At 35.8% G+C, this 19,280-nt stretch overlaps 1 protein-coding gene across 2 annotated transcripts in view; it reads left to right on the top strand.

Moving 5' to 3' along the window:
* The window catches only part of Spt20 (transcription factor Spt20 homolog), a 357,561-nt gene that overhangs the window by 86,522 nt on the left and 251,759 nt on the right, over window positions 1-19,280 (top strand). For both annotated transcript variants that reach the window (XM_090388213.1, XM_090388212.1), the window contains exons 5-7: window positions 5,561-5,716; window positions 12,725-12,760; window positions 17,307-17,345. In XM_090388213.1, the coding sequence (XP_090244339.1) occupies window positions 5,561-5,716; window positions 12,725-12,760; window positions 17,307-17,345 (231 nt within the window). The remainder of the gene's footprint in view (window positions 1-5,560; window positions 5,717-12,724; window positions 12,761-17,306; window positions 17,346-19,280) is intronic.

The raw sequence follows: 19,280 nt of genomic DNA, 5'->3' as shown, positions 1-19,280 counted from the left end.
TTTCCTGTATCTGCCTCAAGATGAAGATTTGGTCAGTTGTTGAGCAATTGGGTCTAAAACCACACTGATATTCTCCAATGATTTTATTTAAATATGCTGCTAGTCTGTTATAAATAAATCCAGACAAAACCTTGTAAGTAATGCTAAGCAATGTAATACCTCTATAGTTAGATCAAAGCAGTTTATCACCTTTCTTGTGATTCGGCTGTATGATTCCAAGTGTCCATTCATCCGGGATTTTTTCCATATTAATAGTATCAGTTATGTATTCTTATCCATAGTGTCACTCCACCATTCTTGAGCAACTCTGCAGTTATTCCATCAGCTCCCAGTGCTTTAAAGTTCTTTAAGCACTTAATAACTTTTTTCAAAGCTAGGGTCTTCAATGCACGGTTTTACTGTATAGTACAATAGCTGTTTTGTTTCAGTCTTACCTCCTGTCAAGATGCCCTCAAAATACTCTTTCTACCATTTCACAACCTCCTTTCTCTTAGCCAGCAAGTTTCCTTCACTATCTCTACATGCAGTAACTTTTGATTGGAATTCCTGTGTACTTTCTTCTTATGAAACTTTCTACTTTCCTTCTTGTTGTAATGTTCCACCATTTCGTTGACCTTCCTCCTCAAAGCTTCTCTCTTTTTCTTTCTATATATCCTAGCTGTGGCAATCCATTTTTCCTTGCAGTGTTCACTATTTGCTCTGCTATTCTGCTGCAAACATTTCACCCTCGCTTGTCTTCAATTCTACTGCTATTCATCACTCATCATAATACCATTCCTCATTTCTTGGCCTTGAGGTCTCACCCAAGGTTACACGTTCTCCACCCAGAATTGCTCCCTTTATGCAAGTCCATTCATCTTCAGTTTTGTCACTGTTTTCCTATTCCTGCAGCCTTTGGGCCAACTCTGCCTGGTACTTAGTTTCAACAAGTCTATCATTTGATTTCTCTACATTCCACCACTTAGTTTTCTCAGCGTTTTCTAGGGCTATTTTATACTTCGGTCTGGCTCTGACTAGAAAATGATCAGAATCAGAGCTGGTGCCCTGAAAAGAACAGACATTTTCAATTGCAGTAGCCCACCTCTTAGGGACCAGTACAGATCAACCTGATTAGCCTGATTTTTACCAGGGATTATCCATTTATGTTTATGAATATTCTTTCTTGGAAACCAGGTACTCATGACCTTAAAGTTGTTGGCAGCAGCAAATTGTGCTACTCTAAGATAGACCCTCAATAGTGATCACTACCCATTAATATGTCGAATTCAAACATCCTATCACATAATTTCAGAAAACCGCATAAATGGAAATTTTTCAAAGCAAATTGGGCAAAGTACATTTCCCACGTATCTTTTTGATGATCAGTCATCAAATCCATTGACACAGTCACCAATCCATTATGAAACGAATGCTAGCAGCTACGTATACTGCCAGCCCACAATCACAAAAAGGCAACTATATAACTATAAATTGGTATATAATATTGTAAATAAATTTGATGAATTTGAGGTGTTGCTCAAAGCATCAAAGGCGGATATTGTTGGGATATCAGAGACGTGGTGTCACACAGATATAAGGAATGCAGAACTGGAATTTGGGGAGTACAACATCTACAGAAAGGATAGACAGGATAGGAAGGGAGGAGGGATTATGCTATTAGTTAAGAAACACATAAAATCCAAGGAAGTGAAGCCAGTCGACATCACTGGACAGTGCAGTGTTGAGTCAGTTTGGTGTGACATAAGCATTGGGAGATCAAAATTGAGAGTAGGAGTGTACTATAGGCCTAATGACTCTGATGAGTATAATAAGTAACTATACAGGGAAATAGAGTGGGCTAGTTTGTTATTGTTTGTTATTTGGTTTTTAGGAGCATTAGCAACTAAGGCCATATTGCTCCGGGATATGCGATAGTCATTCTCTGACCTTTCCGCATCCTCCATATTTGGTGGTGACGGGCTCGAACCCCGGTCTAATCAAGAAGCGTGTGCTACGCACTGCTGCTCCTTCCTACCTGGCTACGGAGGCGCCAGTGGGCTAGTACATCAGAGAGTCTTATAATGGAGGATTTTAATTTCCCAGATATTGACTGGAATTTGTGGGTTGGTCACTCACACACTAGCAAGGCTTTTGTGGATTTATTGGATGATTGTTTTCTACATCAGCATGTTCGGGAGGCAACTAGAGGGAGTAATACTCTTGATTTGATTATCAGTAGCGATTCTTCATCCATTAAGAATCTGCAGATAAAGGAACCACTAGGTGGCAGTGATCACAGTGTGCTGAAGTGGGATTTACTCAAAGAGGTAACTACCATCAGGGGTAAAGGGAAGGGTTTTTGCTTTCGTAAAGGCGACTACGATGGACTGAGACAGTATTTAAATTCTATACAGTGGGATCAACTGAAAATGTTACCGACAGCAAATTCAAAATGGGAAGCATTCAAAGAACTTATCTAGGAAGCTACTAGGTTTTACATACCAACTAAGAAATATTGTTCAAGTCTTAGGCCTGAATGGATGTCAGATGAACTAATGAGACATATGACAGAGAAGAAAAATGCATGGGATACATATACATTAACACCTGACACAGAAACCTATTAGCATTAGTGAGCTAATACTAACAACTGTCGACCAAACAATATTGACCAAAAACGTTTAATTTGAATTACAGAATTCAAATTAAACAGAATTTCATTGGCAAATTATAATCCAACTAATTAAACTGAAACAATGACATGTGAGATATGAACTAAAAACCAAAAATAAGATGATTTTTGTTGCCTATGTTCCGCTATAAGTAATTTTTCTGACCTGTTGTTAATTTTTATTACAAACATAGCATTCTCAAGAAATGCTTAAGCTTATTATTACATGAACTTGCACATAGTCATAAGCAGAATTCCTAAAACTTAGTCTGGTTTTTGTATGTACTTCTTGGATTCCAAGAAAATCAGGGATGCCGATTGAAAGTCAAAATTTGTACTAAAGGAATATTAAAATTGATATTTACATTACTTTTTTTTTGTTTAATTTGAATTTTTTGTTTTTCAAATTCAATTTTTTTTTTTTTTGTAGTTTTGGAATAATAGTACTGACCCATTTCAGTTTTCAGGATTATTTAGAATATACTTTGAGACAGTTTATTAAAAATGCTTTACAGCATGATTTATTTTTATTTTATTTTATTTATTTATTTTTTTGTCTTGCTGTCATGGAGAAGCTTTGTAATAGTGATGGCTATAATTTTTTAATGAATAACATATTCACCTTCTTGGTGATTTTTGATTAAAAATGATATTAGTAAGCTTAGGTTGATTCATAGATAACAGTGCTATTTTTAAAGTGACCAAAAGTCCAAGCATGTCACTCTTAATTTAAAGAGAACACAGTTTTTCTAAGGTGGCAAGATAGAAAAATATAATACAATGAAGTGTTTTTATTAAACCATATTAGCATACGTTGAAATGCAGCCCCATTCCTTTATTTAATTGATGCCTCAAAGTATCAATTAAATAAAGGAATGAAATTTGATATAAAATAAATTTTATATCAAATTTCATGGAATCTAATCCATATTAACTTATTCCATGCTTAATATATTCACCTATTTTTGCTGCTTTATTAGAGTATTTTTTTATCTAGAAAGTAGATTTTTCCATAATTATATGCAATTATTAATATATTGTATATAAATACAGGCAACCCTCATATAAGACGGTAGTTAGGTTCCCATAAAATCTTGTGTAGTGTGAAACCATGTTATACAGGACTAAGAATCAGTACAAAAAGGGGAGGTTACGTTCCAAAAGCTAACAGAATACACCATTTTTTTAATAACTATCAGAAACTTAATTTTCATAGTAGTAATAACTTAATATTTTAACTATTATTTTTATAATAGTAGTAACTTAAATAGTAATAACTGAACAAACCTCTTACCTTACAAACCATGATACTTATATGTCAGATAATGTATATTCATTTAATTTTCTTCCTCTTCATTGCTGCTAAGCACAATCTCTTCTGCAGCATCTAGATTTCATGCACCTTTTGCTCTCTTTAAAAGTCACGAACTGCATGCTTTGAAGTCACAATTTTTTATAGTCTCAAACAAGCACAAGTTCAATAGCACAGAACCTAACCTAGGGATCTCCCAACAAAATACACTGGACCCCCACTTTAAAGATATCAAGCACAAATTTAACTTTATTACCTTACCCATTAACAAAGTGAAATGATATGGGAAATTCTGAAGAATATTTTCCAGTTAGCAAAATAAAATTAATTTATGCTTACGCATATAGCTTAATTAATACGTACTGTAATATGTACTTACTAAGTAATTGATATTTCTATTCATTGTTGTAAAATTTAAAACAATAAAAATGATAAGCAATTAATAACAAAGAACATGATACACACAAGTGAGATATGGAATAATGAGTTTCTGAATATTTATTTATGTTTTTTATATGATTGAATATTTCATGGAAAGGGATTTCACCATAATAATGTGAAAACCCATAGAATTACAGCTATAGGTACTATAGCAAATGCAAGAAGATCAAGTTTACTACCTGTTTATAATTGATTACACTAACAGAAAAGACTGATAAACCTGAAACTGCAAATTGTTTTTATTTTTTTATAGTAGTGACCTCCAGAAATGTGCTTTAGAAAAATAACACAAAGGCAATAATGACTAGCAAGTGAACAGCGGAGATTCATAAAAAGAAATGGAAATGTTTAAAAATTACATCTAAAATAATAGCAGGGTTTACCCAGCACAGAAGTTCAAAAATACCACATTATGTGAGATTTCCCGCAATTCTCAATCCGTGTTAGAGCAAAACTGTGTCCAATGTCAACAAATATCTTCTTTCGTCTTTTCAGCCTCCAGCCCAAGCACGGTACCAAGTACTATAGGTTCTAATACGTCTCGTGTTTGGGGGTTTACATAAAAAAAAAAAAAAAAAAATATATATATATATATATAAGTACCGTGTTTTGCGAGGATTTTGCCGCAATTTATCAATCGTGTTAGAATGAAACCGTGTTGTAGAAGTACCGTGTTATATGGGGGTTTCCTGTATATATTTAAAAGAAATACAATGCTCACTTAGTAGTTTCAGTTTTTTTAAAAAAAATGGAAATGAAATTAAAAAAAAAAAAAAAAAAAAAAAGAATGTTCACATTTGGTTCCAGTTGTGAAAAATTATGATGAAGATGTTACTAAACTGCGTACTGAAAGAAATGCTGCTGAACTTGATGTTTGCATTTGAGCAGCATTTAAAGAGATAGGAAGCTTACACAGTCAGATGTACCTAACCAAGATCTACAGTTAAAAAAAAAAGATATTGATTTAAATCAAAGGGCTCTCCACCGGTGTAATTTTTTAGAATTGTACAAACTCTATGATTTAAGGTGGTTTATTTACTTGGTTTTTTTATGAAAATATTTCTGACTTTTGTAGTTATTATTTTTCAATTCAGTAATCTTTATTCTGTACATTTATATTGCTCACTGCTTAAAAAAGAAATTTTCCTTTTTTTTAGGATCTCTTTCCTGGCTCCAAAATTTTAGAGAAACTTGTAAGTAAGGAAAAGTTAAATTGCTTAGTTGTAAACTTATATCCAGGAAATGAAGGCTATTCCCTGATGTTGAAGACCCGAACTGGTAGTGATACTGAAACTATTCGACTTCCATATGAAGTACGGTATCTTTGGTATTCCTTTTGTTTGCTAGTTTATTAAATATATAATGGAAAATGGATATTCCAAAGCAGTGGCTTTTCTAAAATTTTAAATAGCCATAGAATCATATAGAAAAATCAGTTGAAAATCTTTTAGAAAATCTGTAGAATCTATTTCTGTATCTGTGTGTGAAATGTGTATACTATATCAAAAAATAAAAATATAAATAAACAAAAAAAAAACAGACTGTAGTTAATGCTTACATCTGTTCAGACAGATTTTTTGAAAGCAACAAGTTTTTTTATATAAAAGCTTTATCTGGCATTTTACCACCTGGAATGCCCAAGTAACTGATGTCTATCTGTAAAGCTTCCCATGCTCACACAAACTATTTATATTTCAGTAGGGCTATGCAATTCATTGCCTCTACAATGAATATAACCTATATTGTTCAATAAATCCAAAGGTTCAAAATAGAGATTAAAATTGAGACACTAAATGAAAAGACTTCTGATTAAAAAAATAAATAAATTTTTAATCTTTAGCATAATCTTCAAGGGTTACTGATATCAATGATATCATTAACCCTTTAGAAGACACTTCCTACAAGTTTTTGGTATGTGTGAATTGTAAACTTTCTCCACTCCTCCCATAATGCTGTGGCTAATTCTCTTCATGAAGTGGGATGTCTTATTCTGGCCCTCAGTTATTGTTACAAAACATCCTAAAGGTAATCAGTTGGATTTAGAGGTGGTCCTTCATCCAGAAATAGCTTTTTCATCACAATATTATTCTCCTCAAACAACCATGTCTTGCTCACAGCTGCCAGCTCTCCATATTTTTGATAGAGATTCCATCTTTTTAACTCCCTTCTCCTTTCTAACATAGCCTTTTTTCCCCATTTCTTTTGCAAAAATCTGTCTTTGCCATTAAATCAGATTTTTTTATTTTTATTTTTGGGAATATTTGTCTAATTTTGTTCTTCATTATTCAGCCATTAGGTGTGCTTAGCCTCTCTTGCAGAAAATATGTGCAGTATGTGCGAAATGATATGTTACATATCACACAGTGTAGGTTTCACTGTGTTAAATGTATCATAATGCTAAACTTAAAGAATATATCTTTTTATGATGTGTGTGTATGTGTGATATGAATCTGAATTTGATTTAGTATAAGTAGTGGAAAGTGCTGCAAGGAAGGAAACTGATACAGCATCAGCCAAAAAAAAACAAAAAAAAAAAAAAACTGCCACCATATCTGTTCTTACTCTCTGATAACACTGGTCTGCATTAATTTTGATGTTTCCAAAATTCATGGTACTTCTGGGCATACTTTTAGTGCCAATTCTAAAAATCCAAACCATTTTTATCCATCACATACAGTTTTTTTTACAAACTTTATTGTTTTTTTGCTGTTTTCTTAGAATAATTTTATACACATTTTATATATGCATGATTGCTTACTTTCTTACTACATGCCCAGACACATCAAAACCTGCATGTTAAGTAACTATAGTATAACCTGTGAAGTGTTTATCCTGCATTCAGTTGTTTTTCTGGTGCAGTTGTGCTAACTAACTAGTAGAAGCAGATTTTTGCAAGGCGGTCTGTTTGAAAGTTATGCAATACCAGGGCAATTCGTTGCAAAGGCAAGTTTGTTCTGGAGTGAGAATTGAGACCATTGCATTATCTGTGCATTAAAAATCCTGCTGGCTATAAAAACAGATGAAAGAACAAGATAGTTTTGCAAATCTCTTATAATTTCTCTGAGGCCTTATAGATTTACCCATATCATAAACATGAATCTCTCTTTTAGTGCTATCTCTTATCAATTTTTCATTATTTAGCAAACTTTGTAACTTAGCACAAATTGTTCTTGAAAATTACAGCTGTGTGGCTAGGCATACAGAGCTTGCATGAGCTGGTGACCAGTGATGTCATTTAGCACAACTGATAGCAAACAGAGAAAATGTCCAGTGTTGGTACAGCTGGAAAAATGTATATTTCATTAAATCTATGTTAATCAGTTCCATAAACAGTGGCTTTCTGACGTACACAAACAGTTGGTTTAATTCCACACAACCAAGGTTTTTTCCCTATTATAGTCATACAAAATGTTAGCTGCATGACTGAAGTAGAGAAAATACAACAGGCAGGCAAGGTCACTCACATGGCTTTCCATATGCTTAATGATAAGGTAGAGAAGACCTAATGATTGACCTTTAAACCACTTGACCTTAGTTTAGGTTTTGCTGCCATTATAGGTTATAGTAAAGAGAAAAACGGTTGATTTATTTTCTCCAACAGTGCATTAATAAAATCAAAATTTTCTATAAATTGATAAAGATTGCACATACCTCATTATAATTATTTTTATAATTATAATAAGATATATCAATATTTATCCTCTAGTCTGAAAGTATTTTTTTAGTGAAGCACATTCAATAATAATCTCTTTCTCCCCGGGCCCCAAGTGCCAAGCGAGTCATCATAGCGATATTTCCAAACTGATTTGAATGCACCTTTTCTCTAAGCGACTGATTATAGAGATTGTTAAAACCCTTCCTTTATAACATTATCTAATTTTGACTTTTTCTAAATAAAGAAGTAAGCTTTGTACCAAGAAAGGAAAGACACCTTTCTTTTGTGTATATATTTGGTAACCTGAGTATAAATTCAATACTCAGGGCAAAAAAAGGAGCAATTATGGATCCATTAATATCACCGATTGTAGAGCCTATGTGCTTGCATGAACTTGAGTCATCTCAAACAAAAGGAATCAAAAAAGATGATTCTTCACATGACCTGCCTGCTTTTTTGATTTTACACTGTTTATCAGTGAAACCTCTTAGTAGCTTATCTCCATTTCTTGTACAGAAAGCATAGAGGCTGTAGCAGGTACTCCAAAAATTGTCAAACGACTTCACTCAGGAGATCTTATAGAAACTTCCATTCCCAGTCATTCTAGACAGCACCTGAAACAAACGACTTTTTGAGATCTTCCCATTTCTGTAACCCCACACAGAACATTAAACACCTCAGAAGGGGTCATTTCAGAATGGGATCTCCTTAATGTTCTTGATGAAGAAATTGCTGAAGAACTTAAGGCACAATGCACCATCAGTGCCAAAAGAATAATGACCAAACAAGATGGTGTGCTTACACCTAAAAGAAATGTTATCCTTACCTTCAATACTCTGAATCTCCCGGAACAGTTAAAACTGGCTACCTTTCCTGTAAGATCTGACCATATATTCCAAATCCACTTAGATGCTTTAAATGCCAGAAGTATGGTCATTCTCAAACAGCATGTCAAGGTAAGGCCATTTGTCCCCTGTGTGGCTCACCAGACCACTCCAAAACTGAATGTACCAAAGTGTCCCAACTGCCAGGGTGCTCACCCTGCATATTCTAGAACTTGCGAATCATGGAAAATGGGGGAAAAAATACTGAAGTACAAGGTAGAGAAAAATGTATCATACCAAGAAGCACATAAACAGATATTAAATGCAGTGCCTTCCAAATCATATTCCAATGCAGTCAAAAACACTAAAGAGATTTCATCGCAGACTTACATTACAGTTCCCCCTAAATTATCTCTTGCTCAATGGACCAGATCCATCCTGACAGATGGTGAGACACTAACAGCAACAAAGAGCAAGAGTACATCAAATTCTAATACAAAACCATCCACGCCACAACAAGAGAACGCCCCCAAATCAGGAATGCTAACAAAGGAGAAAGATGCACACCTTACGCAGAATAAACCAACTGATCGAACTATGGAAATTGATGAAAAGTCAGATAATGAAGATGCAGTTCTCCTACTACATGCTGATGATGAGATGGATATTACTCATCCAGTTTTTCCAAAATGAGAAAAATATAAACAGGATCGAGGGAAAACCAAACGATCAGACCAGTCCACCTAACCTAAACCCAAGTAATGCAGAACATCATATGGATCCATTAATATCACTGATTGTAGAGCCTATGTGCTCGCATGAACTTGAGTCATCTCAAACAAAAAGAATCAAAAAAGATGATTCTTCACATGATCTGCCTGCTTTTTTGATTTTATACTGTGTATCAATGAAACCTCTTAGTAGCTTATCTCCATTTCTTGTACAGAAAGCATAGAGGCTGTAGCATCAGTGGAATTGTAGAGGCCTAAGGAACAGTCTTGATGAATTAAAATATTTAATGCACCAGCATGATCCTGCAAGCATTTGTCTACAGAAAACATATGTCATTAAATTATACTCCACACTTCTCAGGACACACACACACTATATAGATGTGACAGATGTTCTGAATCTCCGGCAAGAGGAGTAGCCATTTTAGTTTGCAGTAATGTACCCTCCAAATCTATCCAGCTTTGCACTACTCTGGAAGCAGTAACCATTCGTATTGTTGTTAGCATTACTCCCACTATTGTCTTTATTTATATTCCACCAAACGCTTCATGTTCCACTGCAGAACTTAACAATTTACTAAACCATCTGCCCCATTCTGTATGCTTTCTAGTGATCTAAATGTTCATCATCCTTCGTGGGGGGGGGGTCCCCGAACATAGATCATAGAGGGAGAATTATCGAAGCTGTACTTGATAACCATCATTTAACATTGCTGAACACCGGTGTACATACGTATATCCACCTGCCCACAGGATCAAGCTCTGCTCTGGACTTGTCCATTTGTTCCTCGTCCATTTGTTCCTCGTCCATTTATCCTAGCCTTGAGTGGATAGTACTAAATGACCTTCACAACAGTGATCACTTTCTTATAATTTGCAAAATACAGACGGATACAAACTATGCCTCCAACCAACGAATTACGTGGAATTTTCACCGAGCAAAATGACAATCCCCCTCTCTATTTTCAATGCCAACTTCAGCTTACAGTGAAACACATCCTATTAGTATACCTGCGTTTCAGAAATTCCAGATTCCTTTGCTTCCAGAATTTTTGCAATAATCAGAATCCACTTACTCTTCAACAGATATTAGACAACTCTGCCAATCTAGATGAACTGTTCAATTTTAATCGGCAAATCCAATTTGACAAACAAATCTGAAAAAAATTAATTTATATTAAAATAAAACATGGAAAGACACATCTTGGCCTTTGATGCCCTTGTGTCTTAAAACCCTTAAACAACAACAATCTTTCTCCCCAATACTCTACTAGCCATGCATTTAAAATTGCCATTGCAGTTCATGACAAAATCGTTGTGACATTTTTTATTTTCATTTGTTTACATTTAACAAATCAACTATTATTTATGTTTTAAACACTGGCATCTTTATTGAACTCATTTACAGATGTAAATGAGTTCATTTTTTAGTGCTTAATATTGATTAAAATGTGCCTCTCCAGAATTTCTCAATCACCAGGTATTCCTCATAAAATCCCAAAAATTTTAAAATCCAGCACCTCTCATTCCCTAAGGATCCACAATTTAGAGTTTACTGTATATTATATACAGTCAGTGATGACTGAATTATGACCACCTCATCCGTAATGGACTATGCTGTACAGTTCGTAGTATAAAAAGCCAAACACTTCCTATGCTAGCGCAGTGGAATTTGCATCTCATTGTGCAAATCAAAGTGATAAAGTAGCAGTTAGGGGACATAATAAAGATATCATGGAGTTTCAGAATGGCGTGATTCCAGGAACTCATGCAACAGGCATTTCCATATTGGAAACAGCATTTTTTGGCAGTTTCTCACAGCTCACTGTGGTTAAAGAGTACAAAGAATGGGTTTGAATGGGCCAAACCACCTCCCACTGACAACTATAAAGGATTATGCACAATAGATGTTCATGGTAAGTGAAGGGTGCAGCGTGTTGTACTGGCTCAACAGCAGGTCACTGTGTGACTGTTGACATCACGATACAATATGGGGAATGCAAGAACAATATCTCAAATGACAAATATGTCACACACTCGGATGCATAAGGTTCTTCTGCAGACAATCCAAGAGACACCCTCTCTCACTCATGATCATTGTTAATGGCAAATGATGTGGTGTTAACAATACATTTGGACACTGGGGGACTGAAAGAAAATGTGTGCTGGTTGAATGAGTTCAAATATCTGGTGCAAGCAACACGAGTCGATGGCCCCATTGTGTATGGTAACCAATATCCAGGCACATGGCAGTGGTTGCTTAATATGGGGCATGCTTTTCTGCATATAGACCAATATTTTACTGGTGAGGTCTACTGGCAACTCTTAGGAGACTATTTGCACCCTGCCATGTCATGTTTCATTTTTTCCAGACAAAAATGGGATCTTCCAAGATGATAAATTTGCCATGTTATCAGGCCTGCACTGTACATGAGTGGTTTGAAGAACACAGTGAAGCTATCACACCCATCTTGATTGACCTCCACATTTGCCTAACCTCAATCCAGTTGAACACCTTTGAGATGTTTTGAAACAGCAAGTGAGGCATATGGACATGCAACTGTCATCTATTCAGACATTGTGGAAAGCCTTGCAGGCAACATGGCTGCAGATTCCTATGGACGTCTTCAGAGGTCTAGTAGAGTCAACACTTAGGTGAATAGCAGTTGCATCTGTGTGAATGGTGGCCCATCATGGTATTAGGTAGGTGGTCATAATCCAGTGATCACTCAGTGTATATTCTGGTGGATGGAGGATGTTTTACTTCATTGTAACTGTTTTGGCAGCCAGTATACTAGCACAAGACATAAATGGGCTATGCATTCTTTGTGGAAGCATATGGGCTTGATCCACTGTGTGTAAAATTTATGCCCATATATGTTATCCAGTACCATTTTTACTAATGTATATATTTTTAAATAAGGTCTAAAATTAATTTCAGTTCTTTTTAAAAATAGTTTAAAATTGCTATATTGCTTCCTCTACTCGGTTACAGTTTGAGTACAGCAAAGCTTATTTATTTACACTCTAAAGGTTATTATACATTTTTAATGCATAGTTTAGTTAAACTTGTATGAGTAATAATACTTATTGTATGAATTTTTTTTTCAGGAAGGTGAATTGTTGCAGTATATTGATAATGAAGAGGTAATTCCTGTTTATTTAATAATCATACAATTTTACTTGCATATGCAGTTTCTCATAAATTAGTATAAATGATTTTATATTATATTGTACAGTCAAACTTACTGGATCCTGAAACTTTGCCAACTGGTTCTTGCTAGATCTTAAAATTTATTAGATTTCAAGTAAAAAAAAAATGAAAAAAGAATTTCTATAATTTCTGCAGCTTACTGTACATAGCACTTTATATCATATCCTTCAATGATGTTATTCTATCATTACAAATGAACAATCTTTGAATTTTTTTTTTCACACTGAATACAAAAGGGTGAACATTGTTAATTATAAATGTGACACAACCAAAAAGTTGCTAAGTGTGTTACATCTGCCTAATGCTTCACATGTGAATTAGAGAATCAAGAAACTTTTAGTTCTCCATCATTAGTCACACAGGCCTCTGACAATTTTATCGTTTTAAGTTGTTTAGCTGTTGTACAGAAATTTTGTATGCTATTTTGATGCATGATCAAAAAATATCTGCATTTTGCCATCACATACAGAATTTTTGGTTTCGGAGTGCCATGCCTTTCTGGTGATCAGGCGACTTCTCTGTGAATGTAAGGTGATTTCTGTAGTGAAGAGAATGCTATATATTATTAGAATTTAAAGCAAATTCTCTAGTATATAAAGATCTAAAGTATAAGCACAAAAGCTCCTAAGATCATTCTCAGATAGCTGTTGAACTAAATGAGTATTTTGCATCTACATTCACACATGAGGAGTTATTCAAGGAGGAGAGGGACAGATGTTCATCAAATTCTAACAGGGAGTTAAATGATTTGTAATAGCTGAGAGCAAAGTGGAGGAGAAATTGTCTAAGTTAAACATTTTGCTGCTTCCTTTAATATAACTGGATTGATCCCATCCACCTGGGGTGGATGCGATCAATCCAGTTATATTAAAGGAGGCGGCAAAGCAACTAAGCAAATCCTTAGCCATAATTATGAGAGCATCCTTGGACTCAGGGGAGGTCCCCATGGACTGGAGATGTGCTTATGTATTCCCAATTCACAAAGGGGGATCGAAGGGTGACACGAGTAATTACAGACCAGTTAGTTTAACTTCTGTTCCGGGTAAAATAATGGAGTCACTGGTTAAAGATGCATTGCAGGATCATCTAGACAAGACAACAGTAATAATTCAGACACAGCATGGGTTTGTCAAGGGGAAATCTTGTGTGACCAATTTGATTGGGTACTACGATGTAGTCACAACGGAACTGGATGCAAAAAATAATTTTGATATCATATACTTGGATTTCAGGAAAGCTTTTGATTGTTGCACATGGAAGACTGCTGTACAAATTTGAGCAGAATGGAATTAAGGGCAAGTTGCTACAATGGATAAAAAGATGGTTGAGTAGGAAAAAGAAGGGAGTGGTAATCAATGGATACTGCTCACCATCAGAGCAAAGTGGAGGAGAAACTGTTGAAGTTGCTAACTGAGATGATACAAAGGTTAGCTGGGTTGTTAATAACAGTATTCTGCTGCAATAGGATCTAAAAAAGTTGGGTACATGGGCTGAGAAGTGGCAATTGAAGTTTAACATTGACAAATGCAAAGTACTGCATATGGGTAGCAGTAACCCCAGAGAAATGTACCAACTGGATGATGTTACACTCAGGGTAGTGGAAAATGAAAGAGACCTGTGGGGTAATTGTGCAGTCAGATATGAAGTTTTCTGAGTAGTGCAGACAGGCTGCTAGAGTAGGTCATGGGGTCTTGTCAATAATATGCAGGAATTTTGCAAGTAGAGATAAGGAGGTGATTATCCCCTTGTATAAGGCAATGATCAGGCCACACCTTGAGTACTGCATACAGGTCTGCAAGTCTCATTTTAGGAAGGATGTATAGTTGCTAGAATGAGTACAGAGAAGGGCAACAATACTGGTGATGGGAACAAAGGGGGTGCTCTTATGAAGAAAGGCTTAAGTTCTGCAAATTGCAGCTGCTGGAGACTAGGCACCTGCGAGGCAATCTGATTGTGGTGTATAAGGCCTTGAATGGATTGGTCAGGCTCAGTGCTGATGGGATTCTTCCTCTTGCTCCAATTAAACACCTGAGGGGGCACAGATTCAAACTGAGGAAAGTTAGTTGTAGTATAGATGTGCGGAAGTTTGCCTTTAGCCAGTGGGTAATTGATTGCTGGAAAAACTTCCATCTGTTGTTGTGGAAGTTGATAGCTTAAATAAATTCAAGGCAGAACTAGACAAACATTTGGAATGAATGGATCAGTGAAATGGGAAGGGTTTTTTTTTTGGCTGATGCTGTATAATCTTGCTTGCTTGCATCTTGTGCTAATGCTGAAGAAAGGAAAGACACCTTTTTCTTATTTAAACACTAACCCCACTAACTACTAATGTACTTCTGCCTGTGTCACTAGGTGGCATTACTCTTACCTCCCCATGGTGGGGCTTGAAACCTGGGAGGAAAAGATCTCACTCCCAGGGCCAAAAGAAGCATACATGAGTGAACCAAACATCACAATCACAGATCCCAAAGATCTAACACTACTGAATGGGAAGAATGAGGATAATGACACCTTTGCTACCAAAAGACATGACATTGCATCACTTGCCTACATTTATAGTTCTTCATTTTATGACAGATCAACTATTAGGAAACTTGTTGCCATTTTTCATCCAGAAATGTATAGAAAGTGTGGCTGGAACACCCAAAAATGTCAGGTGATTTAAATCTAGCTGTATTCTCGTTGACCCAATACACCAACACGCCAAATGGCTTTCAAATGACAATATTTTGTGCAATTCCAGTAATGGTCTCTCCCTGTAATACCCTGAACATATCAAAAGGAGTAATTTCTGAATGGAACCTTATCAACTTCTCTGAAGAATAAATTAAAAATGAGTTAGAAGAACAACATGTTATAACTGTGAGAAGAATTAAAGTAGCTAGAGATGGGACAGTTGCTCCAACCAGAAATCTCATTCTGACCTTTAACACTTCCAAACCACCTATCTTAATCAAGGCCAGTTATTTAAATTATAGCATCAGATCATACATTCCGAATCCCTTGTTGCTTCAAATGCCAAAAATATGCATTTGAATTCATTCATAAATGGCATGCCATGGAGTTGCTGCCTGTTCCATCTGTAAATCTGAGGAATATGCTAGTCAGAACTGCCAGGCCAAAAATCCAAAATGTCCAAACTGTGAAGGGAGTACTATTTTGCCTACTCAGACAACTGTGAATGTTGGAAATGAGAAAAGCAGATACAATGATATAAAGCAGAACATTGTGTCACATACCAAGAAGCCAAGAGAACCCTCCTGTGCACAGATCATTAGAAATTGGCTTATTATATAAACCCAAATAGATATTTCACAATCCCTCCATAGAGTGGTCCCAAGTGTCAAGCGATATTAGTGACCACAGTGCTTTTTCATAGTGATTATCTGGTAAGCTTTACTATAAATACATTTCTCCTGAGTTTTGCAAGTCCGTTAACTCTTGAGTATTAGAATTAAATAGATCTATTCAAATAGTATAATTTAGAAAAGAAAGTACCTTTCTTTAACCCCCCTTTTTTATTTTTTAGTACATACTAACCTTCCCTTCGCTTGGGTCACTAGGTGGCACCACTCTTGTCTCCACGTGACAGGGCTGGTAACCTGGGAGAAAAAGGTAATCTCCCAGGGCCAAAAAGAGCACATCATGAGTAAATCAAACTATGATTTATCTGGGCTGCCAGACACACCCCAGACATCTAAAAAGAAAGATAGTTCCATTGCAGGAACTTCCAAACGCCAGAAAACTGAGACAGAGACTCATCCAATTCCAACTTTCTTGATCATTCACTCAACTGGTGAAAATGCAGTTGACAAACTCTCACCATTCAGAGTCCAAAAGGAACTAGAAAGTAGAACTGGATCCTCCAAGTCCGTCAAGAGACTGAGGTCAGGAGATATTCTTATTGAGACCTCCAGTGCCAAACATTCTGAGCGACTTTTGAGCATCAATCTCTTTGCAGGTTTACCAGTAACTGTGACACCCCACAGATCACTAAACACCTCTAAAGGAGTGATCTCAGTCTGGGATTTATTAGTTGTATCTGAAGAGTAAATGTTAGAAAAACTCAAAAATCAAGAAGTAATTTAAGTCAAAAGAATCTCCACCAGAAACAATGGCAATCACGTGATTCCATATGATTCCATTTGATAATTAAATATTTTTGAAAAGTTGTTTCTTTTCAAAGATATTTTAGAATGAAAGTGTAAAGGGTTAGCACTATGCTTCTGTTTAGCATTCTCTAAATATATTACATTTGGTAAGTAGAATTTTACTCTTACTTGGTAATACCTTGAACCTATAATTGATTTGTGGTTTACATTTCTAGTATAACTATCAAAGTTTTATAAAACTGAACTAAGTAAATGTTGTGCCTATTTTAAAGAATCGTTTATAACAATAGCATGCAGAACTTTGAATTCGAAATAATATAAATAGTCAGAAAATATTTTAAGGTTGCATGCTTTTTTTTGTTTTTAGCTCCCTCCGCTTCTAGTTGATTTACTGGAGAGATCTCAGGTAAGATTTTTTGAAATAAAAGTTGTTGTATACAGTATTTATTTTGTGCTAGTTTTTCATATTTAACTTGCCTGACAGTTTCTTTTAGCACAAACATGTAATAGTAATAGTATTTGCCATATAGTGCAGCAAAAGCCACAGGCTTTTGCTGCACTATATGGCAAATACTATTACTATTACATATTTGTGCTAAAAGAAATTAAAAATAATTTTGCCAATGCAGCAAAAGCCACAGGCTTTTGCTGCATTGGCAAAAAAAAAAAAAAAAAAAGAAAGAAAAAGGAAAAAAAACAAGTAGATAAGAGAAAACAAATTATATGCTTCCCTCCTCACACAGGTAACTATCCACTTGACCCCTTGTACTACTCAAACTGTCAGCCTCAACTACCTGCAAGAGCAACTTGTTCTTGCAACAACTCGCTGGCTGAAAAAAAACTTCCTACAATATAATCTAAACCTCAAACCCTTTAATTTGAATTATCACCCCTAGTTCTGGCATTAGAATTAGCATTAGTAGAAGCATATGATGCAAGAAAGCAAGCTTATATAGCATCAGCCAAAAAAAAAAAAAAACAAACCCCTTCCCATTTTACCCATCCGTTCATTCCAAATGTTTGTCTTGTTCTGCTTTGAACTTATTTAAGTTGTCAACTTCCACTACGACAGATGGAAGTTTGTTCCAATAATCAACCACCCGCTGGCTAAAGGCAAATTTCCTCACATCTGTTCTACAACTGTCGTTTCTAAATTTGAATTTATGTCCCCTCAGGTGAGTAATCTGAGAAAGAGCAAGAATTCCATCAACACTGAGCTTGCTCAAACCATTCAAGGCTTATAAACCTCTATCACAGAGGTTCCCAACATTTCTCAGTTCATGGTGCCCTTACTGTCCCAGTAATTTTTTCACGGCACCTCTAGGCCAAAAGAAATACCTAACACAGTGGTTTTCGACCTTTTAATATATACCTATAGAATAATTTTATTCTTTATATAGAGGTATTAAATAAAGATCAATTATAGATCACCACAAAATTAAAAAGATACGGTACAATGGATATTGTATTGTACCCTTTTTATAATGAAATAAATATATAAATTAAAAAAAAATAATAATAATAACTTTAAGTAACTTAAACCCAAATTACACGGCACCCCAAGAACGTTGTTGTTGTGGCACCCCGGTTGAAAACCACTGCTCTATCAGATCACCTCGCAGGTGCCTAGTCTCCAGTCACTGCAATTTGCAGAACTTAAGCGTTTCTTGGTAACAGCAACCCTTTGTTCCATTTGCCAATCTTATTGCCCTTCTCTGTATTCATCTACCAACTCTACATCTTTCCTAAAATGTGACCTCTAGAGCTGTATGCTCTAGAGGTCACATTTTATAAGGCAATGGTCAGGCCACTCAAGATGTGGCCTGACCATTGCCTTATACAAGATACAGTGATAAGGAGGTGATTGATAATCACCTTATCCTTGTATCCTGATAATCACCTCCTTATTCCTGTATATCATTGGCAAGACACCATGAGTTACTCTTGCAACCTGTCTGCACTGCTCAGAAAACTTCATATCTGACTGCACAATTATCCCCAGGTCTTTTTCACACTGCACTGCCCTGAGTGTAGTACCACACAGTTGTTACATTACTCTGGGGTTACTGCTACCAATATGCAGTACTTTACATTTGTCAATGTTAAACTTCAGTTGCCACCTTTTCAGCCCATCTGCTGAACCCTTTTAGATCCTGTTGCAGTAATGCACTGTCATTACTGTCATTTGCCCACCCTGCCCACCTTTGTATTTCTCTAAAAACTTGGGGCGCCTCCATAGCCAGTTGGGTAGGAGCGGCAGTGCGTAGCACATGCTTCTTGATTAGACCAGGGTTCAAGCCCGTGACCACCAAATACGGAGGATGCGGAAAGGTCAGGGTAT

This window comes from Mastigoproctus giganteus, chromosome 2 (genome assembly GCF_048544385.1).
Source record: "Mastigoproctus giganteus isolate SK-2022 chromosome 2, ASM4854438v1, whole genome shotgun sequence".
NCBI classification, from domain to species: Eukaryota; Metazoa; Arthropoda; class Arachnida; order Uropygi; family Thelyphonidae; genus Mastigoproctus; species Mastigoproctus giganteus.
The sequence above is the reverse complement of the archived record's forward strand: the minus strand, read 5'-3'. Positions and strand labels throughout refer to the sequence as shown.